At 38.9% G+C, this 24,995-nt stretch overlaps 2 protein-coding genes across 7 annotated transcripts; one reads left to right on the top strand and one right to left on the bottom strand.

Moving 5' to 3' along the window:
• Positions 1-216: 216 nt before the first annotated feature.
• wars1 (tryptophanyl-tRNA synthetase 1) lies at positions 217-5,949 on the bottom strand. Of its 2 annotated transcripts, XM_011490297.2 has the most exons (12): positions 5,810-5,949; positions 5,606-5,665; positions 4,925-5,048; positions 3,233-3,449; positions 3,046-3,154; positions 2,813-2,932; positions 1,836-2,018; positions 1,620-1,720; positions 1,370-1,482; positions 1,114-1,287; positions 895-1,035; positions 217-780 (listed from the first exon to the last, which is right to left on the bottom strand). In XM_011490297.2, exons 2-12 carry the CDS (start codon positions 5,647-5,649, stop codon positions 622-624), a joined length of 1,485 nt encoding a protein of 494 aa, XP_011488599.1. In that variant the 5' UTR covers positions 5,650-5,665; positions 5,810-5,949; the 3' UTR covers positions 217-621. The 2 variants fall into 2 exon arrangements, with proteins under 2 accessions (XP_011488599.1, XP_004082290.1); XM_004082242.4 differs by lacking the exon at positions 5,810-5,949 and having other exon boundaries at positions 5,371-5,660.
• wdr25 (WD repeat domain 25) lies at positions 5,672-24,856 on the top strand. Of its 5 annotated transcripts, none has more exons than XM_020713889.3 (8): positions 5,672-5,824; positions 5,920-6,015; positions 8,122-8,820; positions 12,798-12,945; positions 21,002-21,132; positions 22,835-23,005; positions 23,363-23,503; positions 24,047-24,856. In XM_020713889.3, the coding sequence occupies exons 3-8, from the start codon at positions 8,134-8,136 to the stop codon at positions 24,266-24,268; spliced, it is 1,500 nt and encodes a 499-aa protein (XP_020569548.1). In that variant the 5' UTR covers positions 5,672-5,824; positions 5,920-6,015; positions 8,122-8,133; the 3' UTR covers positions 24,269-24,856. The 5 variants fall into 5 exon arrangements, with proteins under 5 accessions (XP_020569548.1, XP_078796719.1, XP_020569547.1 ...); XM_078940593.1 differs by having other exon boundaries at positions 23,363-23,511; XM_020713888.3 differs by lacking the exon at positions 5,672-5,824 and having other exon boundaries at positions 5,881-6,015.
• Positions 24,857-24,995: the final 139 nt, after the last annotated feature.

Raw genomic sequence — 24,995 nt, 5'->3', positions numbered from 1 at the left:
AGGATTTTTTTCCCACCTTCATTAAGTTAAAAATAAACGATTGTTTATAAAACTGTTTTCGCATAAATTAAAATGAGTTTTAGGAGGGGGGAAAAAAAATAGCAAATAAATAAAATTGTTTACCAATGATTTAAAATTAAACCAAATATTTGTGTGTTGGGTTTGTGTACTTTGGCAGCAAATGCAAACCAGACAAAAATGATTACTAATGTAAGATGTTGTTGAATATTTTTAATGTGCAATTACATAAACATATGACAATAAAGTTGAATAATTTTACCAATTATAAACCAATTTTCATTTTAGAAACTTTGCCTCCGCGTTTGTGTTGATGAATGTTTGAATCCATTATTCTAATTGTTACTCCTAATCCACTTTTGTTATTGAAAGAAGTTTTTTCAGTACCATTTGAACAGCTGACAAGCAGATGTGCAGATAGAGTTGAATTAACTTTTTTTTTTTTAAATAAATATTATTTTATGGTTTAACGACATTTAATCTGGCAATAAATCGACAAATTTCATGTTAAAGATGACAAGAACATGGGAAATGTCATGCTTATTCACGCCTATCGTGAGGGATTACAACCTTTTCATGGAAGAAAAAAGCTGCAATCGTGGGTTACAATTTAAAATTTAGCGGCCTGGGTGTCATGAACTGCTTCACGGTCTCCTCCGTGACTTGTTTGCGTCGTTCCTGATGCTGGGCAATCATCGGCTGCAGAGTCTCAATCAAAATCTTTTTGAGTTCTCCTGTTAGAAGAGCTCCACTTGAGTAGTCCTGCAGGGAGGAGAGTGGGATTCAGAGGAGGATGGGAAAGCAGAAAAAGGAGGAAGAAAACAATCAAGAAAGAATAGCAAATGGGATTTTTCTCCCCCCTGTATTTTCACCCACCTGCTTGATTTTTTCTAACTGTTCATCGTCATCAAGGAAGAAAGTCAGATACATAAATGAGACGTCTACGTCTGGGTTGCCACCGAACTTTCGGTGCTCCTCTATGGTGTCTTTTCCTCCCGAAAATGCATGTTTGTTGATCTGTGTGGGGTCACAAAATGTCAGAAAATGGCTTTTTTTCCTTTTCTTTTTAATAGATTAGCAGATTGAACAAGGCACCTTGTTCTTGATCTGCTTGGGTGTGTCGGTGAGGAAAATGGAGGAGTTGGCGTCGCTGGCGCTCATTTTAGTCTGCGCCCCCTGCAGGGCGGGGAAGAAGGAAGAGTGCAGCAGAGCTGGTTTGGGATAACCGATTCGGGGAGCGACGTCTCGCGTCATTCGGAAGTACGGATCCTAGGAGAGCAACGAGTAAAATCAAAGTCCCAAATCCTTGTCTTTTGCATGATAAACAACTGTTGCGTGTTGTCATCCTCACCTGGTCTATGGCACAGGGGATGAGACACTGAACGTCTTTTCTGCCACCAAAAATCTGAGGGAAGGAGTTGCTAAAGGATGGTGCTGCTTGGATGGCCGGGAAGCTGATTTTTCCTTAAATAAGTAAAAAAAAATCAATTGCTGTTGAAATCTGGGTATCAAAAAGATTGTCTTTTATAAATAGAAAAAGACTAACTATAGTTGTTTTGTTTTTTTAAATTAGTGAAAGCTTTTTTTTTTTTCCTACTTACCAATGCAGTCACTGTCTTTAAAGCCAAATATCCCTTTAACCTGATTATATGTCACATGTTTCTGGATTTTCACCACATTTCTGTAGAATTCAGGAGATGAACTGTGGAAGAAAATTACAAATGACCAAAAGAATAAATGTACGTAGGCATAGCTTTGAAAAACTGCAAAAAAATGTGTTTTATTAATGAATTTGGTGGTGTCTATGTAGAAATTACCCCATGTAGTCAAAGTCCGAGAAGATGAAAGTCTTGTTGACATCGAAGCCACAGGCAATGATGTCCTTGGCGTTTTCCACTGCAAAGCGGTGGCATTCCTCTATTGCTAGATCCTTCCACAGATACTTTTCATCATCAGTGAGCTGGATCACCAAGGGAATGTCAAACACATCTTGAAGCCACCTACAAGAGAATTAAAGGATCAACTTCAATTGTGAACATAATCAAACGTTTTTTATGGCGCTTTTGTTGGAATGTTGCGGCATTCCCCCCCCCACCTGCAACATGTTTTTTTGTGTTTTATCATTTTCATTTTTGCCAATTTTAGTTTTCTTTAAAGCATTTTTAAAAAAAATGTTTTATGAAACATATTGGTACTTGTCGGTTAAAAAAATCCACAGCCTGAGAGCGACGGCTTTGTTTGTTAATGTTGGAGAGGAAGGACTTACTTGTAGGCTTGGGCGAAAAATCGATTGAATGAATTCCTTCAAATTTTTTGTTACGGGCGGTTTAAAAAATACCTAAATCGAGTTTTTGTGTAATGCGGCATTTTGGCTCCCCAGAGCTACCGTAGCATTAGTTTCACACAGCGGTATGGCAAGCGACAAACAACAACATCATAGCACAGACGAAACAGCAAGCGACAACATGGCTACCGGTGAGAGTGGGGAGTTTGATCCCAAGAAAGGAATAAAATTATCTGTTGTTTGGAACTGGTATGCGTTTGCTGCCACAGACGTGGAGGGAGAGACCCCATGCTGCAACATTTGGCTAAAGCCCATCGCAGTCAAAGGCAGCAGCACCACAAACCTATTCCAACCCCCGGTGGAAACCTTTTATTACTGTTCTCCTTCACTGCGTAACACCAAACATGAAGGCGCGCCGCCAACACTTGTGCATGCTCTCACTCGCTCTCGTGTGGCACATGCTCATTCCTCTTACACACGCAGCGTGTAATATCGCCCAGCCCTACTTACTTGGTAAAGATGAAAGGGATGAGGTGACCAACATGCATGGCTTCTGAGGATGGACCTCTTCCGGTGTAAAGATAAAAAGACTTGTTCTTCTCATAGGCATCCAGTACCTGGTGCATATCTCTGCAAGACAGTGTAAGTTAGGAAGTGATTAACTGATCCACCAGACCTTATTAGACTCTCTTCTACGTGTTTGTAACGGTTTAATGTAACAGAATACAAAAGAGGAAGAAAACCTGTGAGAGAAGAAGATTCCTCTTCGTAGAAAGCGATGAGGTTTCTGTCCTGTGACCTTTTCTATTCTGTCCACCAGCTCCGTCTCAATTTTACTGCTGCCAAACCTCACTGTGAAATTCAAAGAGGATGTTAATCTGCCAGCCTTAATCATAAATCAGAGAAATTAGAATCTCACTACAATTTGACCTATGAGCTTGTCATAATCTACTCCTTTTGCATTGCTGGTGGAAACGTTCCACGGGTCAACATTGTCCTCTTCATCAATCCCATCTGTTGCTGCTCCATTGTCCTGGTTGACTACATTCTCTGGAGGTGGACATCCAGCTTTATAGTCCTGTCCTGTCAAGTGTTTGTAGTCCGTCTTCAATTTTAGAAGCAGTTGAACAGCAACGTCAATTTCAGCCTGAAAAATGAAAAGAGTTGTCAGAAAAAACACCCAGCAGTGTAATTTTAAAACATTTTAATATGCAAATCCTTCAATGGCCAGTTCACCAGCATGCTTCCAAATCACTATTGATTTGATTTTAGTTGGTAAAATATTAGGTATTCTAACTTTATGTAGTTTTTGCTACATATTAACAAATTTACATTTCAATATTTAGAACGGCAATAGCCCACTGACTATGCAAGTCTCCTTTCAACTTATCCAACAATCCCCCCCCCCCCCCCCCCCCCAAAAAAAAAGAAAAAAAAAACCTGATCCAAAAACAACCAGGTTGATAATGACACTCAAAGTAAGATAGATGATTGGTCAAATGTAGCTAATCTTTTGTCAACGTGTGCAATGCAGTTCTCTGAATAAGAAGAAAGCTGAACAGAACAGGTGTTTGGCCACATGGAGCATGAGAATGTGACAGCTGCATCCAACACATTTTGACGATCTTATGAACTCAAGGGCTTTTTGAAGCACAACACATACATTTACAGAATTCCACTATTCATTAGGAATAACTTTGCAATAGACACGCTTGTCAAAATTGAGTATTGAACTAAGTACCGCAAAGGGTGTCACTTCGCATTCTGTTTGCACATGCTCACTTCACCATTGAAGAAGTTGGGTTCCGCATTGGAAAATATCCAGTGTTACTGGAATGCTTACTGGGGTACCTTATACTTTGATTTCAAGGTGGACTTAGCGGACATTTGTGAGCCAGTGGTTTTGTGACTTTGGATCGATTTCACAGCTTCGTGAAAGGTACAGGAGAAATGAGGTCCACAAAACATCGACGTCACATCGTGACGAACAATGTTAATGAGAGCGGCAAGGAGCAGTCACAGGTTCAAGCACTTAATACAGAATAATAAACTGCACTCGACAGATGTAAAGCATGTAATAACATAAAATGAACGATCTTCTAAAATAATCCTAAGAATTGGAGAATCACTTAAATAATGTCCTGTGGCAAATTGATGGTGTTTAGGACACAGATAGGGAAGATGTGGTTTTGAAAAAGTCAAAAAGAAAAAACTTGATATACCGTATTTTCCGGACTATAAGCCGCTGCGGAGTATAAGTCGCACCCCTTGCCAAACTATGAAAAAAAGGGGGACTTATAGTCCGGAAAATACGGTAAAACAAAGGGGATCAGCAAAATGTCAAATATGAATAATTTTCTTAATTTGAGATCTATTTTATTTCTTTCTTTGTTCGGAATTGGAATCTCTATTGTTTGTGGTCACCAACTTTTAATTCTGGACCTTAGAAGTTTGTGGCTTGTGGTACCTACTATAACAACAAACAATATGTAAAAAAAATTGTTAGACTAGTGTCTTGTTTGGAAACAAATGCTGTCAATAGGCTGCAAGTAGAGGAACACTGTTTGGAAAATGTCATTGGTATTATGAAAGTGTCATACAGACAGAAATGATGTCACTAACCTTTTCTGCTTTAGCTGTTTTCAAGCATCTGACTTGTTCTCCTTGTGCATTTAGTCTCTCATACAGCTGCAGTGGAGTCATGGCGCCTTCTACCTCCTCTTGTGAGTCTGTCATCTTTTTCACACTGAAACAAACATTAGAATGAGCGACTGATCAAATGGAATTGGTAAATCCAAAATAATCCTAACAATCCTTAATACAGGAAGATAATTGTTGCTAAAGAATATCCCTCATGGTTTCGAAATGTCTATATCCAACAGCAACATAAAAAATAGCTGCCATACGGTAGAGGTAGATCATGCTAACTTGACAAACATTCGCTAACTGGTAATGAGTTTACCCTTTGTGCAATATTCCCCGTAAATTCCCTGAATACGTCTTGAAATTTAATAAGATAAAACAATCAATGATACAACATAAAAAAGTACAGTTACTGAGCACCATACCGTTTAATTTTGTCCAAAAAACCAGCTGACAGCTCACTCATTCGGCTTCAAGCAGCCTGTGTTCTGGTAAACCCTTCCCCTCGCACACAAGGCCGACGAAGAGTTCCGCAGATATTCTTTTTATGAGTGTAACGCGTGGAAATATTTTTTAAATATGGGAATTTACACGCTTTGTATATATATTTTTAGTTGTACAGTAAAATTAAAGAGCTTGGATTGTAATACATATATTTACCCAGCAGGAAGTTCGGGTGAAGCCGCACGATTCCTCACTTTCATCAACTTCCTGTGTTTTCTTTTCAAAATAAAAGATTACGGACGTTGTCAGACAGCATCAAAACGACCAAATTTAAGAGAAACCTTTACTCTGAAGTGTTATTGGTACTGTTAGGTTTTTGTGCGAGATCTTTGAATTTGCGATGGAATCAACAATACTCACAAATGTGTAGCTTGTGTACGTCTTCCTTAAGTGTTGCTGCAACAATGAAAGACATATTTACTGTGTAGCTTATGTATCTTCTCCTCAAGTCGTTTTTATATATCTTCCAGAGAGACTCGAGCGAGCTAATCTTCTTGCTACATCCTCCTGGCTCACTCACTGTCGACTCAAAAGAAACTGTCAGTTTGGCAGTGACACCTGCATCTGTAAGTACTATAACGTTTAATAACATTTGTTGAGGCTGTCTCCTGGGCACCTACCCGAGTTAGGGCAAGGAGCAAAAATATAAAAAAGGTCAAAAATGATCCCTGAAGGTTTGGATCAATGTTACACTGAGCTCTGGGTGGTGACAGCATGAGTGCACCAACCACCACACCAAGGTTCTAAACACAGGGGTTTATATACAGAACAGGGTGGTCCCTGGTCACCCAACACATTAAGAAACACCCGGCCATGCAACTGGTCATGCAACTACCCTCCTAGTGAGTCCCCAGGTCAGAGACAGATGACCCAAAGTTGTTGGGTGTTCATGTTTATGCCTTAACTTGTTTGACTGGTCTCTTATCTATTCCTCCTTTAGGTATAGCAGTTGTAATCTTCCAGTAAAGCTCTCAATGGTCTTCCAGTCCAATTGTTAGTAATCTTGCATTAAAATTCCATCCCCGTCTCTTCCACAGGCTGGTTTTCTGTTTTTTTCTGGTGCGTTCTGCAGCCCCTCTGTTCAGCAAGATAATACCTTTCATCAGGACTGCCTAACAATATATATCATATACAACTAAACAAAACATTTTATTTTCTCGCATAATAGTATTCAGCATTTGACTTTGCTAATAGTAATAAAACAAAATCTTACTAACTGTTTCTGTTTTTGTTGTATTTTGGTTGTAAAAAGCTGGAGAATATATCACATGACTACTGTTTACTACTGAGGTTGGCTTATACCTAGTCTTTTGATATTGAGACACCACAATACTGCTATGTTTTATATTGTCAACATTTGTGTAGAAGACATTTCAGGACGAAGTTACACACATTGGATGGGTGCAACACACAGTCAGCAGCTCTACAAACCCATGTTTCTTATTACATTTAAAACCAAAAAATAGATTTTCCCCAAAGTATTGTCTTAGGAAGGAAGTACAACAAAGAAATAGTCAGCAAAACCAACATTCCCTTGCTTTTTCTACTAAATTGATCATTTTTTAAAAGTCATATTTGATGCATTACCATGGATTCAGTTTGCTTACTTGACATTTTTGAATTTAAACTTGTCCAACTGTTAAACAGTAAATGGGACTACTCTCAATGATTATGCTTTTAGTGAATAATATCAAGACAACACTGTTTTATATATATCTTATAAAAAGAAACATTTTGGGATTTAGATTGCATATGATCAAATATACACAAAATCATACGGTACTTTAAGACATTGGAATTTATAACTTTCTTTGTATTTGTGTCTTTTAAATAGACTTGTAAGGTGACCTTAAGTGGCATTAAAGGCACCTACAAATAAAATTGTTTAATTTTTGTTTCATTATAGCCATATTTTAGAATAAATGCCCTGTTTCTATTTTATTGCCATTGATGCAACTTGATATGAGCAGCTTTTGATAGAAAGTTTAGGAACTTCTGTTTCTATCTACACACCCACCCATGCAAGCATATGTCCACCTCATCAATTCCTTTTAATGCTTATATTTTTATGCCATTTTATTTATTTGAATCTTAAATATGTAATGGGAGAGCTGTAATAAACTATATATTTTAATGTTTGGTTTTTAAGTAATTCAAAATGCATCTCTGTCAGATCATTGTTTAAATATATATAATAATATATTTGTGTTAATTACTATATATTATGAAAATAAATATTATATATATTGTTTTTCTAAAGTTCTGTCAAAAAAAAACTTTTTTCCCCCTTAACTGAAAAGGGTTGCATGACTGAATAAATGATAATTGTTATCAGTGAAGGTATTGATATACCCGTTGTTGTTTTCATAATAGGCTTTAATATAACTAAACCAAACTGAAAATTAAATATATAAAGTAATATAAAGCGGTATAGGACCAACAAGTCCTTAATGGCCTTTGCTGGTTTTTCACTATTTTTTCTCTTGATTAAGAAAAAAAAAAGTCATTAGTTGGACTTTCTCAATAACATTTAGACATTTCTTCTGAAAATGTCAGATGTTTTTTTTTTTTTCCCTGTTTGATCTGTAAGTATAGAAAATCAAAGAAGCCACTAGATGTCCCTACTGGACCTTAAACAAGCGACTAACAGCTTTCTGTTCTGATGTTTTCAGAGCCTTCTGAAGATGTCTTCTCTGGTTGCATACGATAATTCAGACTCCGAGGACGACTCGTCAGATCAGCAGGAAAAGAGATTAAGCCCGGCCCAAACTGCACCTTTTGAGCAAAATCAAAGCCCAAACGCCCCAATGTTACCCGATCCCCCAACTTCAGCTATGGACCAGATGGTTTCTGGATACCATGGAGACACACTGTCCAACTACCATCCTCAATCGCAATCCCTGAGTCAAAGCGACTGGAGGAGTTTCAGTAGACGTCAAGAAAAAGTTGTAATGGACTGTACTTCTCCAAGTATGACTCATTGGAATATCCCGTCTGTACAGACCCCTCCCTGCATTCAGAAAAGCTTTAGTCTGGTGTCAAATTCAACAAAAAGGCTACAAAATGTCCCTTCTGATGTGAGACCGTACATTTCTAAAAGACGGAGACTTTCCACTTCAGTAGAAACAGAACAGAAAGACGACCCATCGGAGCCTGATCACGGGAGTCAGAGCAGAGAGGCTCCCATTCTCTCTAATGTGCCATCGAAACTGGCACCTTATCTTGGTCAGAAGCCCAGAGCTGCAAAGATACCCAGAAGGCTTTTGATGAGTCTTGGAGGCCACAAGGGTCCAGTCAACACAGTGCAGTGGTCTCCTGTGCCCCAATTTAGTCACCTCTTACTATCTGCCTCCATGGACAAGACCTTTAAGGTAATTATAAGCACAGAAAACTCCTTCTTTGCACAAATAATAGTAACCAGTTACATAAAAAAAACCTCAGTTCAGCTGCTGAAGCTCTGCTAAAGTCAACCTTTTAATCTAATTAGTAAAAATAGGCTTTTTTTTAACCTGCTGTAATTTTTTTATCAAAGCATTTACAGACTCTTCATGAGTCATTTTTGTTGGACAAATTCTCATCAGAGCAGTTTTGGGCAGGTGTAAAGTGCAATAAGTGGGTCTGAATGTATAATCACGACCTTAACTGACATTTAGTGTAATTGTCGCAATTAATGGGCTCTCAGTGTAATTGGCACTGTGTCACAGACCAAAACCTAATACCAGCACCGCCGCCTCAATTTACTTATACACTACCATCCCTTTCTTTAGAATCAAATCTGTCATTTAGGGCAAACGTGTGTCAGCACTCACAGGAGGAAAAAAAAATCTGTCTTGCTTTTTTTCCCCACTTCTTTCCCTGCTCGTGTTTTCCTTTCACACCTCGAAACAAGTCCCCGGTCCCCCAGACATAAAAGGTCAAGCAATCTTGCTTCCTGCCAGTGCACAAACATTTCTCCATCAGTGTGCACTTCTGCTTTCTTACCAGCATCCTTTGAGGACCATGGCTAATTAATGATTTAAATATGAATGTGTTCATTTGCATAATCATACCAGCGTGTTGGGGTGGCATCCACCTCGCCTGGCACCTGGAGAGGGCTGCTTGGAGCAGATGGTGGAGACTTGGGACAAAGGATGGAGGTGAAGATGTTGTTATTAGTATGCAAGGATTATCTGAAAACTCTGGGATGGTAACCCTTGAGCAGGGGGATTGTGTGTTCCTTTTGCACAGTTTGAGCTGTTAACTAGCAACTGGATGAATATAACTTGTTGTTTGTTGTTTTTGCTGCTTTTTCTTTCTTAATTCAAAATTGAATTGATCGTTTTTTATGTAAAACAATCCTGTAAAGACGGTAATAGCAAAGGTTTTTGCATATTTCTCTAATAGTCACAATTTTCCTGTTTTTTTCTTTTTTTTTTGGAGAAGCATTCATGGTGACAGGGTTTATAGCTGCATCCTTTTTAGCATTACTAGTATGTGGGTGAGTATGTATTACCTGTAGTTTTTCTCTCACCAAGGTTGTGTTTAATTGGAAGGTTTTACCAGAAATGTAACCGTGGCAACGCTGTGCAACACCTGTTTCCTCCGCACTAACAGTAGTCGGTTCCTGCTGCAAAGTGCAGAAGAATGTCCGCCATGGTAACTAAGGTTGTACGCCGAACATTTTTATTGGTATATGTAACTTAGTGAGAAAATTAGGCCAATTATTTGGAAACATAAGCTTTCTTTTCCTCCTACTGATTTTTTTTTTCATTCTCAGTTTCAGGTTTTTTTAAGCCCCACAGCAGCCCTGGACTGCAAGGACCAGATTGTATTTGCAATCCTTTTTACTTACTGTGCCTTTGAGCAAAAATGTCACTCCTGCCTCATAGAAACTCACCAAAACATGTACAAGCCCCTAGTACCCAACTAAAGTTAATTTTTGGGACAGTGAACGACAAAAATAATGATAATTTCCCAGAGTGAGAAACCGTCAAAATCTTTTCCAAAAAAATTCCCCTTTAGTATCTTAAACAAATTTAAACTCCATCATTGGAAAACTTGGGAAAAATTTTTTGGAGTAAGACGTTCTAGATTCTGATGACCCCAATAATGTTGGGAGTGGGGTCATCTGGCCCCCCATAAAATGGCACAAGGGACACATGGCTCAAGCTGAACGAAATGATATGTCATACGACACAAACATGTTAGGGATATGGGCGTGGTTAATAAAAAACGTCCGTTGCCAAGGAAATTGAAAAGATTACTTATGCAGATACTTCTAAAAATTTACAAAGATCTGTTTGTCACCCCCAGGTGACCAAAACATAAAATAGTTGCTATGGAGATAAAAGCAACAGAAAAGCTCCCTTTTAAAAAAAAGTGAATTCTTTTTGAATGAATTTGCACGTGCACCTCCGACCGGGCTGGCAGAGGCAGAGGAGGGGAATGAAAACAATCATTTGGTTTTATTCCTGTGGTCAAATTAATTCTCCAGACTTTGGTTTTCTGGAGAATTAAATTTACCACAGTAAGAAAAACAGATTATTCCAAAAATGTTACCTTTTTCAGGCATTGCCACCTTGTAATAAGTTTGACCACTGTTCCCAGTGTGTGTTTTTTTTTCCTTTCAAATTCTTGTTAGGCTGAACAAAATCTAAAAACACTCCCTCTCCGTTCCCTCGTTGATATCCTTCACGCCGCAGACGCCTTGACCTCCGTCAGGTCAGTCTAATGTTATCATTGCAGCCTGTTCTCATCTCCTGTTGCCATGGCTATAGCAGGTGTAAAGCAGCAGCTTTAAGTTGATAAACCGCAACAGCAATTCAGTTTTAATTATCAAGAGTCATTTGTGAAGCACATTACCCCCAATGAGTCATTTGCAAAGACTCGCTGTGCGTGTCAATTAAGCGGCTGGTGAAATGAAAGGGGACTTGAGTGAAAAAAGGCCCTCTCTCAGGGATGCACAGCTTTTGGTGATTTGGAAAACTGTAAAGGTGTTTGCATCTGGGGGGTTCTATTTAGCATCTTTTTAGTAACAGTATTACCGATGTAAGCATTGTGGCTTGTTGTCTGACTTGTTGCAGCTTTTTGAGGCAAAATGTCATCATCAGGTACTTTTACGTCTCACATTTACCTGTTGCCTAGAGATGGCAGTATTTCCCTTAGACAAAGATCACTTACTAGTGCACAACAAGCAGCATTTGTAAGAGATACACCAATTTATCTTCTTTCTACGCTGCAATTATTATTGTGGTTGTCTATTTCTGTGTCAATTACCTTTTCCTCACCCTGGAGGCATCTTTGGCGTTCTGGTTGTTGAACCCGTGCCTGCTGGATTAATATGTCACTCATCCCTGTCCATCTTTCTTCTCCATTTCCCGTGGCACAGCACTTCCCTGCATTTTTTTTTCTTTCTTTTTTGGATCCACGTTTAATAATGAAGCGCAGAGCTTCACAGATCTTCAAAGTTCCTCTGTGGCCCTTGTGATGCTGGGAGAGCATGTAAAAAGACAAAAAAATAAAAAAGACTTCATCATTAGTGTGATACCTCACCAAGGCAACAGCATTTTTGCCCCGCTTTCTTGCCAAGTGATCTTTTTTTGAAGTCCAGTTTAATAACGGAAGACAGAAGCGAAAAAAATCCCCAAACCTAACAGCCTGGCTGGCACCTCCTTCATTACCAGACTTTCCATTCGCTCTGATTTATTTTAATGCAAGGTGTTCCAATAGATGGGCTGACTGTCACAACACACAGAAGACAGCCGGGTGCTTCTCCCCTCTGATACATCACTTATCAGGGAAAAAAAAGCCTCCGACAACACAAAGCAATTAGAGCCATTACACTTCCCTCCGTGCTGATTTATATGCACATTCAAGGGAAATTACTGTGATAAATTAGAAAAGGCTGCTTTTGATTTTAAACAAACCTGATTTGTACCACTGTAATGGCTCTTCTTTCATTTCCAATTTCCCTTCCCATCCATGCACTCTGCTGAGTAATTCCATTTGGTTTCATTAAAGCAGAGTTATGTGTGAGTGGTTTAGATGATGTCTTTGTGAGCTCTGGGAAAGCAAAGATGACAGATTAGACCCAAAAGCTCCCGCGACAGAGAAAAAGTTTTCCGAGGGAACAGGAATTCTTAAACAGATTTCCAAAAAGCCGTTTGTGGAAATGACACTAACGTCCAAAACTACATGTTTGGAAACGTTAGTCTTCTTGCATCATGCTTTTGTTGTGTTTTGCTCTACACTCCCATCTTTTCTCTTTTTTCTTTTTAGAGCTGTTCCAGATACATGTCGTGCAGAAAAAAACCCTCTTTATTGAGGTCAGGATGTGTCTGAGAGTTTGGTTTGTGTCCATATCTGACAGGTGTGGGATGGAGCGGCGAGCGGGAGATGCCTCAGGGTTTACACCTGCCACTCGGGAGCCGTGCGTGATGCTTGTTGGACACCCTGCGGGCAACAACTCCTCACTGCTTCATTTGACAACACGGCAGCGATCACAGACGTAGAGACTGGTAGGTAGCAGCCATTTTCAAACCCATGCCGTGCTGCACATTAGGGCCATTAATCAAAAAATACAACAGCAGCGTTTCTGCATGTTTTCCCATATTTGCGCTGACCCTTTTCAAACTAACTGCTGCTGATTTAAGTTTCATTATATCCAGAGAAAATGTTATTTTCCCCCTGAAAAACTGATCCCAGTGACCGTCTTTTGTTTACATCTCTAGCCACAACTCCTTTTAGGAGAATATATCAAGAGTCCCTTTCTTTAGATCCACCAAAGTGCAGTAAAATAAATGCTGCTAAAATAGTAAATTAACAACAGATTCATTCATTAAGAGAGGTTGATGGTTCAGACCCTGTGACAGGTTTAGGAATAGCCAACGACTCATTCAATAATTAGATTAAATTCAAGTGTTTTGGCTTATTGCCACAGACAAGTATGTAGGTTAAATCCATTTTTTTCTTCTCAATAGAAAAAAACCCTGAAACTATATAAAAAGGTGCAAAAAGTCTGCAAACTGAAGCTCCAGAGCCAAATTTTGCTCGTTCAATCCCCTATTGTGACCTTCAGGCTTTAAAGAAATAATCCAAAAAATTCCAATAAATGTTTTTGTATTTTTGGTTTATTTGTTTTTAGTTGATTAAGTTGTTGTCATTAATGTTTACACTTTTAGCATGACAGATAACTGAGCAAAATGACGGCAAAAGGTTGAGTCTATTGTCAGAGTGGTTTATTATTAGAAAAACATATTCTTATTGCGTTTACATGTACAGATTTAAAAAGAAAAAAATTGGATTCCATACTAAAGTTTTCATTTATATATATAATAACAAAAGGAGAAAATGGATGATGGTGCGTCAAAGTCATAATGTCAGAAAAATTCCAGATCTTTCTTGCATTTTTTATCTTAATCAGTTTGGATTATGTTTGTCAAACTTTACGGCAGAAGATGTTGATGATACCCAGATTTATGTATCTGTTATCTATTTTTAAGTCTTAAGCTACGTTCGCACAGCCTTCTGCAACGCGTGTTCCAGCAACCATTTTCAAAGAAAAGTCCATTAACACACATAAATGTGAGTTTTGGGCTACAGCGTTCAAAACTGTCACGTTCACGCAGAGGTACGTATATTTTTAAGAACGTTTTTGGGCTCTACGAACAAAATGTGCGGCCATGGACCATGTGTTGTAAGTTAAACCAGGTCGAACTTTGACCAATCCAGGACTAATATTTAGTAGTGACGTAATGGAACGCCACAATCAAGTGGCTGGAATAACATACAGGAACATGTGTGCAGAGTATGGACTGGAAACCCCAAGGTCAAAATGGGAAACACCTCAGAAGGTAGTAGAGAATGAGAGGGCAAAAAACCTGTGGGACTTCCAGATCCAGACTGATAGGATGGTAATGGCAAACCAAGAGCAGGTTGTCCAACAACCGAAAGCCAGCTGTTGCCCCCCCAGCGCGGCTAGTCTGCAGCTCACTGCTCCCCCCAGGGGATGGGTCAAAATGTGGAGAAGAATTTCTCCATTGTGGGATAAATAAAGTATCTATTGTTAGTATTATTATTATTATTTTCATTAGTGGTGGAGAAAGAACAGAGGAAAGCCGTTGTGGTGGATGTGGCAGTGCCAAGTGATGGGAACATCAGGAAGAAGGAACATGAGAAACTGGAGAAATACCAGGGACTCAGAGAAGAACTGAAGAAAGCCTGGAAAATGGCGGAGTGGCTACAACAGATCCCTGGAAAGACCACAGACCTCTCAGTCCAGAAAAGCGCAGTGCTAGGAACAACTAAGATACTGCGCAGGACCCTCAAGCTCCCAGGCCTCTGGTAGAGGACCCAAGCTTGGAGGAGAAACCACCTGCAGAAGGGTGGTTTCTCTTATTTATATATATATATATATATATAGGAATACAGCTGTGGGATTTGCACCGCTTTGAGATTTTGCACCAAGCCTCTTTCAGCTGTATGTGGCAGACATGCGCTTGTAAACAGTAGAAAAAGAAGAAGTCCCTCCCTGCTTGTCCAGTGTGAACATCACGTTCAAGAATAGAGCATTCAAAAACACGTGTCACATGAATGGTGTGATCATAGCATTAGGATGTTCTGCAGTTGCTGAAGTATCTACATCCTGGTCTTGCCGTCAGTTATTAGGCTAGTTTGCTAGTGTTTTTCTCTGGTTATTTTTTGTTATGATATGTACAAAATCTGGCTAATTTATTTTGTATTTTTTGTCAGAGTGCTGTATAAATATGGACTTCACCAAAAACTTGAGTAATTTGAACATAGAAGACCCTGATGGTTCAAATGTTGAAAAGACAGAAGTTACCAGAGATGATTTAAAAAAAAAAAAAAACTTCTCTTAATGTTTGTTGATTTCTTACAAAATAAGAGTTGGAACAAAAGGATGGAAAGAACAGAAAATTTGTTAAAGATTTAAAGGCCTTCCTGGTTTCTACATTTTTGGGTCAGCGCATGGCAACCACAACTAGCAGCTGTTTGCACTTCCCCTCTCAGCACGTCTGTCAATTGGGTCAATAAAGCCTGCGGATAATAGCTTGGCCAGCCCATTAAACACACAGGCAGCCCCAGGAAGGAAATCAATAGTGGATACATCACCACAGGAGGAGCCACCATGACCTTATCCTGGAACGTCACACGCTGGGACCATAAACAAACTAATTTTTATTTGATCCTCATTTCTAAACAAGCAAGCAAGCGAGATCTAACTGGCATGAAAACTAATGTCATACTTCCGACAAGTCTTTGGGAAGTAATCCCCCTCTTTAAATGTCTGGCATTCTGTTCAATTGTCTTTGTTTACTCTTGAAATGTAACCATATTGTTTCCCAGAAGAGAGATTTGCATGCATATCAAGAAAGAAAAAACTCAGTTCTACTGTAATCCTAAAGTGAGAGCTGAATATTCAGCTCAGCTTCTGCACAACTTCTGTCACTGCAGAGCATGATACAGCAAAGATGAAATCACTCTCAGTTTAAACTCCGTACTCTAGCAGTTGCTTCAAAATAAAACAAACAGATCAATACGTTATATTTTTCTACTGAGAAATATTAAAATATGGAGGTTGGACGTATGAATTCAGTTTGAAAGCTTAACTGGGATAGTGTTCATGAAGGATTTATGGAATTTTGTGACACACCAGTTCAAATTCCTGGAGAAAAAACACTCAAACCCATGCGGTTTCTAATATCAGAACGAACTTCCCCTTTTAAATCTCATATGTCATGAATATTCAGCTTTTAATGAAGGCTTATACTCTATATTTTTGTGGCACTGAAAGATTCTCCTTTTCCTACTAGATTAAAAAATATGAAAAAGGAAAGGAAGCACATAAAAACTGACACTAGCTTCACTCACTTCACTTTTCCTGAGACTTTAAATTCGAAATCTTTCGCTATAACGACCAATAAACCAATGAAATCTAAAGTAAATAAAGTCAAGACTGTTTCAACCAGAAGCTTTTCTTGCTATCGTAGTCAAAGTTTATGTAATCTACTCTGTAGACATCCACTGTTTATGGTGTTTGTGCATAATCACTGTCCTTTCAAAGCGCCATTGTTAAGATGCCATGAGGGAGGGCCAGATGACTGCAGTCCTCTCTTATCTGCCCTTTCAAGACAGCTAATTATTCTAGCTTAATTAAAACATGAGGAGCCCCAGTTTATTATGATGGGAATGTTGACTTTTTATTGTCTTGCCAAACATGAGTTTTAAATCTCTCTGACAGATCTTTGCCGTTGGGTAAGCCAATTAGGCTGGAAGTGCAAGCCTGATGAAATAGTCTGTTAAATTTTCGGAAAGTCAATTCTGGAAGTGAGTTAGCCCTCCTCCAAGGGGAAGGCCAATTTAAGTTTGGGTCTATGAGTCACGTCTCTGCCTTTCTGAAAAATGCCCACAAGGAAAATCCCTCAAAAGCTGTGTAATGTAGTGCATTTTCGTCATGGACTAACAGGTTCAGATTTTTGTTATACAGGGTCTTTTGTGTTTGTTCAAGAAATTAATGAGGAGCCATCGTGCCCCCCGAGGATTTCCACGCCGCACCGCTTTTGAGTTGCTGCCTTATAGTTTATGTTTTCTGGGAAATAAAATACAAATTTTTGGTCTCACCCTTTCATGCCTAATTAAATGAAAGCCCCTCGGTGTTCTTGTTCCCTATCGAGGTGTGACATTTTTAAATTGATTTTGATACAGCTCCAGTGTAAAACATTTTTTTAACACACCATTTTTCTCCCCTTAAACTCTAAAACATCTTTCCAGGTTTCATCTGGTGAGTTGATTAAATATCTTAACATCCACTCTGATGAAAATTGCAATTTTTGTGTTTTTAACATGTTCTTGGGGCGTTTATCTGATGATGGAGGACATATATAAATAAAGAAAATGTAAGGTTATATTTGTATTTCTGAGTCTTAGTTATACAAATATCTTTTTAGTCGGAACTGGTTTAAACTGTAAGCATGGATAGCTCCAATATTGCTCGCCATCTATGGGGCGACAGTGGCTCAGGTGGTTGAGCGGGTCGTCCAATGACCGAAGGCAAAACCATAATTAAGAGACCACTGGAAACCCTTCCAAAATAACTCAAAAGCTCAAAAGATGATCAGAGTAAGGGTGTAGTCAGACTGGAAAAACCGTTTGTTCCAGACCCAGTTCTCTTTATTTTGTCCGGATTGAGCTTTGAACCTTGCGTTTGGTCTGTATTCAGACTGTTGAAAGTGGTTTTGATGAGCCTGCATTCATTAGGCCACATTTCAGTGAGTTGCTGTGTCTCATTGCTGTGGTGTTATGGCATTGTTTTAAGAAAATTCTGTTAAGGAACTACTAGGTAACTTTTAGGATGAGGTCACAGTCTCGCACAACAAGACAGAAAAGCATGTAAAACGTGTTTTCCGCTGTGTTAAAATAAAAGAAAGGAGTTGCTACATTCTGACCGTGTTTAGATCACGTAACCACCAGCTAGGGAGGGCGTTTTGGACCAGTTGTTCCGCTCGCGAGGACGAATTGTATTCAGACCGAGGAATCTCAGAGCGAACCGAAGTTTGCTCTCCGATTGGAAACGAACTGAGACCACCTTGAAAGATGAGTCCGAGAGCAGTTCCTGGTCCCGAAACAGGCTGCGCCTGGGTGTACTCAGACTGAAAATTTGTTCTGAATTACTGGAGGAAAACAAACTCTGGTTCACTTTAAGCGAATCAAATATGTCCAGTCAATAAAATAGTGAGATTTAATAAAAGAAAAACTTTAATTTGCCAAGTATAGGTTGGTATAAAAACTTTAGCTAGTGAATAAACTCCACCTTGATGGCCATGGGTAGTTTTCTTTAGCTGTTGGCCCTCTTACCACCAGATTTATTGTCTGTTTACTAACCACTATGTTTATCACTACAGGCAACAGCACGGTGTGATTACACATATTGCTGAGTGCACAAACGTGTAATAGAGGCTCCTTTTTATGCTGCAGATTAACAAATGCAAGAAAGGCTTCAGGATAATTTGTTTCTCTGAGGTAATGTGGTTTTTATTTATATTGTGTTTAGTCTCCATAGCTAAAGAAGTCGGGATATCTAATCAGTCGAAATCTAATTTGTCACTGAGCAGAAACGACAAATGTTGACTTTAATTTATAGTCTGAGGAGACTCATGGAGAGGAGGGAGTAAAAGCTTTATCGTCCTCTAATGAAAATGGTAGATTCCTAGGATTTAATGTGAGCAACAGCTCAGAATAAAGGGGACTCATTGCAATAGTTATTTATGCGCCATTTTGCAGCGTTTACAGTTTTGAGCACATAGAAGAAGGCAGGGACTTATTAAAGTTTTACAACATACTGCTGTTACTCTGCAGATGTACCCGACAAAATAAAAGCAGGGTTGTAAAAGACCCAATATTATTTACTGCTCTGATTTTATTGTCAACTAAGCTTTGAGCGTCAATATGAGTTCATGGTTTGCACTGGAATACTTTTAATCATAGAACAATGAATAGTCATCTAAACCGTGCCTTTTTTTTATCTTAAATATGTGCAAATGGTATTTTCTTTGTTTGTTCAGTTACAAACTCCATTGTCTGAAAATAAACCATTTTTTTCCCAGAAAAAGGGTTTAGTCTGTACAGTCTATGTTTAAAGTCCCACTTCGATTATCTTTTATTCTATTTTCCCAGTGGTGTTGTTTTCTAGGACATAGTTTCTGCAGTATGGAAGCATTTGTGTAGCATAATTAAAAATAAAAGTCAATACCAGAAATACTTTTTCATTTTCAAAATGAAGCTGCATTTTTTGACTCAAAATTAAAATTAAAAATCAGTACTTCAAAACGCTTTTTCATTTACTACTTAAGAACCGCTTATTCTGTGTCATAGTTAAAACGAAAATGCAAAGAGGGGATTGCATTTTCATTTTCACATCCACCTTGCGAATAGTGTCACATAATTCAATTCCACTTAGCATTTCCAGAGAGGAGGCGGGGCGATGACGTCAGTGCTATCTCCGTGTGTCCGGCTGCTAAGAGACACAGACATGTCTAGGAGCAGTGCGTTCAGGCTTGTAGCCTTGTTTTAGCGGCAGAGGAGAGCGCTTTGTGATGGCTGTGCATTCCTAATGATTGTACACAGCTTCTCTGGACTTTTTGGCGAATTGCTTTTTCATTTAATTTTTGAGTCAACAAATGCAGCTTCATTTTGAAAATGAAAAAGCATTTCAGGTTTTGACTTTTATTTTTAATTATGCTACACAAATGCTTCTATACTGCAGAGTGCCAGTAGCTCATTAGAAGTTGGCCTCTGAGTTGCTGGCAGAACTGAGTAAGTCCGTCCATTTCCCATCATCCACCTGGTTACACGTTCTCCCATTAGTTTACAGCCCCGTACAACCCCCAACCTAACATTATCGGTACAAAAAAAAGGTGAGCAATATGAGAGCTATCAAGCCGTACAGTTTGCCAACCCGGACGAAGAAAATAAAGACCTACATGGATCTGGTTGTCAACAAGTGGATGCATCAGAATGGAGCAGAGCAGAGAGCTTGTGGCCTGCCGATTGTAGATTTTATGTCACAACTACAAGCTTTTCAAGCCAGATGTTTTTTTCTACCCCCCATGCACAACGATTTAAATAAAGAAATACTCAGAAACAAATGTTTATCTCTCTTTATATATGTTCTCCATCATGAGAAAAATTTCACAAGAACATTTTGAAAACATGATTTTCATCGATTACTGCTTTGGTTAATTTAAAGTTAAGCTAATATTTTTGCAACGCGTTTGCTTTTTTTGTGTGTGTCTAATTTGGCATCTGCGGAGGGTTTTTAGGATAATTTGGAGTTGACCAAATCATTCTGAGAGTTATGCAAAATCTTTTAGCATTTTCAGCAAGTTCTTTCAGCAATTTCTTAAATTGCCAAAGCATCCTCAGTGACCACATTCAGTAGAAAGCATTCACACTAGAATTATCGCAGGTAATGCAACTTTTCTAGTTTTTTTTAAAGATTTGTTTATAGTTAATAGGAAATACTGATTAAAATCCTGAACACTAGGGAATATGAAAGATGCTTTATTAAAGATAGAGCAAGAAATCATAGCCATGATATTAAGCAAATGTGTCAGTTGAGTTAAAAGCCCCAAAAAGATTTTTTTTAAAAAGGAAGAGTTTATATAAGCGTTTTAGATTATATAAGGAGAAGCAGATGAGATGTGGTGGTGAGGCACTTCAATTTTCTCTTTTTATCTTTGCAGCACTAAAAAACCTTGTAACTGTTACCTCGTTAAAGGGCAGCGATAACTGCTTACCCAAGTTCATTTGTTTTTTATCTTTTTGCCCATATGTTAAACAAATAATGATTTGACTGATTTGTAAGTTCATTATTTTGCTTTGACTCTGACCATAAAGATTTGTGACAGTTCTTGGATGTGAATGGATTTATTTTCCTTTTTCCACAGCTGTTCTTCACTCTGCACCACATCTACCATATAGCTGCACAAAGAAAAGAGTCTAAGAGGAATTGCATTTAGTTTTTTCTGCTGCTCTTTTTCTGCTTCATGTTTGCAGGTCAACAGACAGTGAAGTTGAACAACGAGTTCAAGGTGATGTGCGTTGCTCTGCACCCCAGCAACCCAAGCGTTGTCCTGTGTGGAGGTTACAGTTCTGCAGTCAAAGCATGGGACTCTCGTAGCTGCAAGGTCAAATTTGTTTCCCTTCTTCTCAACAGCAGATGTGTGTTTGCAAGGTCTCTGCTCTGTAGCTCTAATGCATGTGAGAGCTTTACCCAAATGTCTTCCGTGCCACACACTCCAGTCACACACTAAGCAATCAAGATTTCATTTTACTCAACCATCCGTGTTTTACTGCACAAACAGGGCAGGTTATGTCACAGGGTGTTTAAAGCAAACGTCATTCTTGCTGTATAAATGGTTCCTGTGAAGCTGCAGCCTAATATTGTTATTAAGCGTAATGGACTGCTTTATATGATAATCCTGTTCATTTCCCCTGAATCCGAATTCAAATTCTCCTCTTTGGCAAGCCGTGTCTTCCTCTGGCAGGTCTTTTTTTATTTTTAGATTCAATACTCCATTGATACTTCTGCCAGTCAGCATTGATATAAGTTTCCAATGAAGCTGTCCTCAGCTTTTTGAAGATGTGATGTCCTGGCTGTCTGTCAGGCTGTCTCTCTGTAGTTAAAGCTAGACAGGACCGAAATCACCCAGCTCCCCTACAAGTGCAGCCATCCAACCGTTGACCTGTAGTCAGGTGGACTTTAGGGGCTGAAACAAGGGTCAAATCTCCCATGTTCATTTAAGGTTCAGTGACAGGAAAAACAGCTAAAAGTTCCGGTGAATTAGACTGCAGCTTAAGTGGCAGCTAAGGGTTGAAGGTTAAACGCTCTCCCCTATACAGAGCAGCTGGTCTGTTCTCTTTCAACCTGATCTGACCAAGCAGCGTCTCAATTCCACTTTGTAGGAAACCTGCATTTGTATTTCACCCCTTGATATTTAAACTGAGTTAATTTCTGGCATTGTCTCAAGATGCTGATGACTTTCAGATCAAGGACTTGCTTGTTGGAGGCATATATGTAATTATTGATTTATCAGCCTTTATTCTGTAGCTATGTCATTTAATCAATGTCTTCTTTGAAGTTGTGAAAATCAGCAGATGCTATTGTCGATTTTCCTCACATAATTAGAAAACTCAGAATCCACAAAAAAGCCTTAAAGGCAACAAGATGGTGTAAATGTTTTCAAATTCCTTAAGGACAAACGTCCAGATGGTCTTTTAAAGAATCTCTCCGATGAAAATTAGTATTTTTTTGTGTTTTTATCATGGTATTTTTCTGATGGTGGAGGACATATATAAAAAAAATGTAAGCTCAAAATTGCATTTCTGAGTATTTCTTTATTCAAACTCTTGTGAATCCGGAGCAGATGAAAAAAATTCAGATTAAAAAAGAGCTTAATTGTGACATAGGAGATACACCTGCATCCTCTTGTAGAAGACAAGATCTTTGTTTTCCTCATCCGAGCTGGTTTCTGGCTCAAAACTGGATGGCGCCAATATTGCTCTCGTTTTTGTTGCACCAGTAATGTTAGGTTTGGGGGTATGAAGGGCTATAGGCTAGTGGGTGAGCAGTCAAACAGACGGATGTCGGGAAGTGGGGATGGGATTGCTGCATGGCAACGGTTCTACCTACAACTTAGAGGTGAGGAACTCTAATGAACTCCTGCCGCTCTGCAGAAAGTATGTTCTAGAAACGACATTGTTGTTGTTGTTGTTTTTTGTTGTTGTTTTTTTAAGGGGGGGGGGGGTGCTTTTACAATAGATCCAAAGTTGATTCTAGTGAGGAAGCTAGTTGTGACTTTGCACACATGTGTGTTTGTGTGCTTCTAGGTGATGAAAGTGTACAAAGCAGGGGTCCAGCAGACCTTGGACATCCTCTTTCTGAGAGGTGGGGAGGATTTCATTACGAGCTCTGATTGTGTGAGCAGAGACTCAGCAGATCGAACGCTCATCGCCTGGGACTACCAGACCACAGCTGTCCTCTCCAACCAAATCTACAATGTAAGACATCTTTGTGCGTTGACCTAAAAAGCAACACCTAGAACCCAGTGATGCAGCCTGGCATATTACATTAAAGGGTCAACTACGAAACTGTACTCATATTCTGAGTTAATCTTCTATTTTAATTGTGCAAATCTCCAAAAATAGAGCAAAGTTTGGTTACAAAACGTGTTAAAAATGTGATTTTAGGATTTGTTAGGCATGAAAATAATCAAAATAAGAGGTGTGTAGGAATAAAACCATGTATGTTTATTTGAAAAAAGACCAGTTGACTCATTGGTCAAAGCAATTTGAAAAGGTTAAGAGCATATTTAACGTCCCTTTTGGTTTTTTACGCTTCACTTATTTGGCCACCAGGAGCGTTACACTTGCCCAAGCTTGGCTCTCCACCCGCTGGAAGACACATTTGTTGCCCAGACCAATGGGAACTACATGGCACTTTTCTCCACCCAAAGGCCATACAGAATGAACAAGAGGCGGCGATTCGAAGGACATAAGGTCAGTAGGTACGGTATTAGGGTATCAGGGTTGCAATCACAAATTTTATCTATAGATCATGCATTGCAGTGTGACGACATTCACGCATGCATAGATGTTTGCAGCTTCTGCAGCAATCCTGAAATCAGTGTGTTTTACTGATCCCACCCTTTTACCCTCTTCCTTATCTAAAATATACACCAAGTAGATTACTATGTTTCCACGTCAGATTGCGGGAAAAGTTGTTGTGGTTCTGCAACCTGAGGCTCCAGAACCATATGTGGCTCTTTGACCCCTCCTTTTAGGCTCTTTGGTTAAAGGAAAAATAAAATGTTTTTCATTGAAAAAAGTAAACTGTTTATCAAGCATAACAAAACAGCAACATAAGTCAAACTTTTGATTACCGTAAATTAATTTGCAAACAGTTGATGGAGAGTAGATATGACTTTGCCAGGCTCTTGACTATGTAGTCCTGATGTTCAAAAAAATCCATCAAGTGCTGCAGTTTACACAAGTTCTAAACCAGACTCAGTGCTGACATGTTGGATCTTTTTGTTGTTGCAGGTGGAGGGATATGCCGTGCAGTGTGAGTTTTCCCTGGACGGAGCTCTCCTGGTCTCGGGCAGCTCCACTGGCTCCGCTTACTTCTACGACTTTCACAACGCTCGTCTGCTGCACACTCTGCAGGCCCACAGCCAGCCCTGCCTGTGCGTCTCTCAACATCCTGTCCTGCCTGCCACTGCCGCCACCTGTGACTGGGCAGGTGAGATCAAGATCTGGCACTGACAGATTATTAAGGAGAAAAGAAAACGAGAAAGGTGATTGCAGGACCTTAAAATTCAATTGAAAACTATATAAAAAGACTTTTGCCCTAAAAACATTTTGCACGACATTTAATAACACCAGGAAAAAATCTCCCCTTTTTAAATCTTTCAAAGTAAGTTTTTATTGTCCATTTCTTTTCTATTTACTTTCTTCAAAATGTTGATGTTGAATCTTTTTGTCATAGTCATGCTGACTGTATTGAAGTTAAACTGTATAAATTAAATAGACATTTACTTCAGTGCTGAAAAAATTACTTTTTTATCTAAAGCAAAAACATAATTCAAATGGTCGTTTTTAATTAAAACATTTGTTTTCATTTCAACATTCTGCACAGACATCACTTTTGAATGTTTTTATCTTCTCACTAAACGTGATTGGAAGTTTTCCTTTCATAAAAGCTGCTCAAAACACCAGGAAGAGACAAGTGGGGACAAAATAAGGAGGACATCGTCTGTCAAAGCATTTGCCAGTTTTTCTAAAACTGTGCCACTCTGAAATAAACATATGGGAAGATCATTCATTATCTAATAAAAAAAAATGGCTGTGAAATGTGTTGTTCTTTTAAATTGATCAGTTTTTTTAATTAAAATAAAAAGAATAACTAAAAAATACATTTTAAATCAGGTTACCTTTGTACTGGCGACATACAGAGCAAGACAATTTATTTACATACATCCAGTTATGGGAA

The sequence above is a fragment of the Oryzias latipes genome, chromosome 22, assembly GCF_053564925.1.
Source record: "Oryzias latipes strain Hd-rR chromosome 22, Olatipes_Hd-rR_3.1".
In the NCBI taxonomy this organism is placed as follows: Eukaryota; Metazoa; Chordata; class Actinopteri; order Beloniformes; family Adrianichthyidae; genus Oryzias; species Oryzias latipes.
This window is presented reverse-complemented; position numbering and strand designations above follow the sequence as displayed.

Excerpts from the sequence above, each read along its gene's own strand:
- wdr25 (XM_078940594.1), top strand. The coding sequence starts at position 5,881 with ATGTATCTTCTCCTCAAGTCGTTTTTATATATCTTCCAGAGAGACTCG. Across the intron at positions 6,016-8,121 it reads TGGCAGTGACACCTGCATCT|AGCCTTCTGAAGATGTCTTC; the intron begins GTAAGTACTATA and ends TGATGTTTTCAG. Across the intron at positions 21,133-22,834 it reads GGGACTCTCGTAGCTGCAAG|GTGATGAAAGTGTACAAAGC; the intron begins GTCAAATTTGTT and ends GTGTGCTTCTAG.
- wars1 (XM_011490297.2), bottom strand. The coding sequence starts at position 5,649 with ATGAAAGTGAGGAATCGTGCGGCTTCACCCGAACTTCCTGCTGG. Across the intron at positions 3,155-3,232 it reads AGATTATGACAAGCTCATAG|TGAGGTTTGGCAGCAGTAAA; the intron begins GTCAAATTGTAG and ends TGAATTTCACAG. Across the intron at positions 1,036-1,113 it reads CCAAGCAGATCAAGAACAAG|ATCAACAAACATGCATTTTC; the intron begins GTGCCTTGTTCA and ends GACCCCACACAG.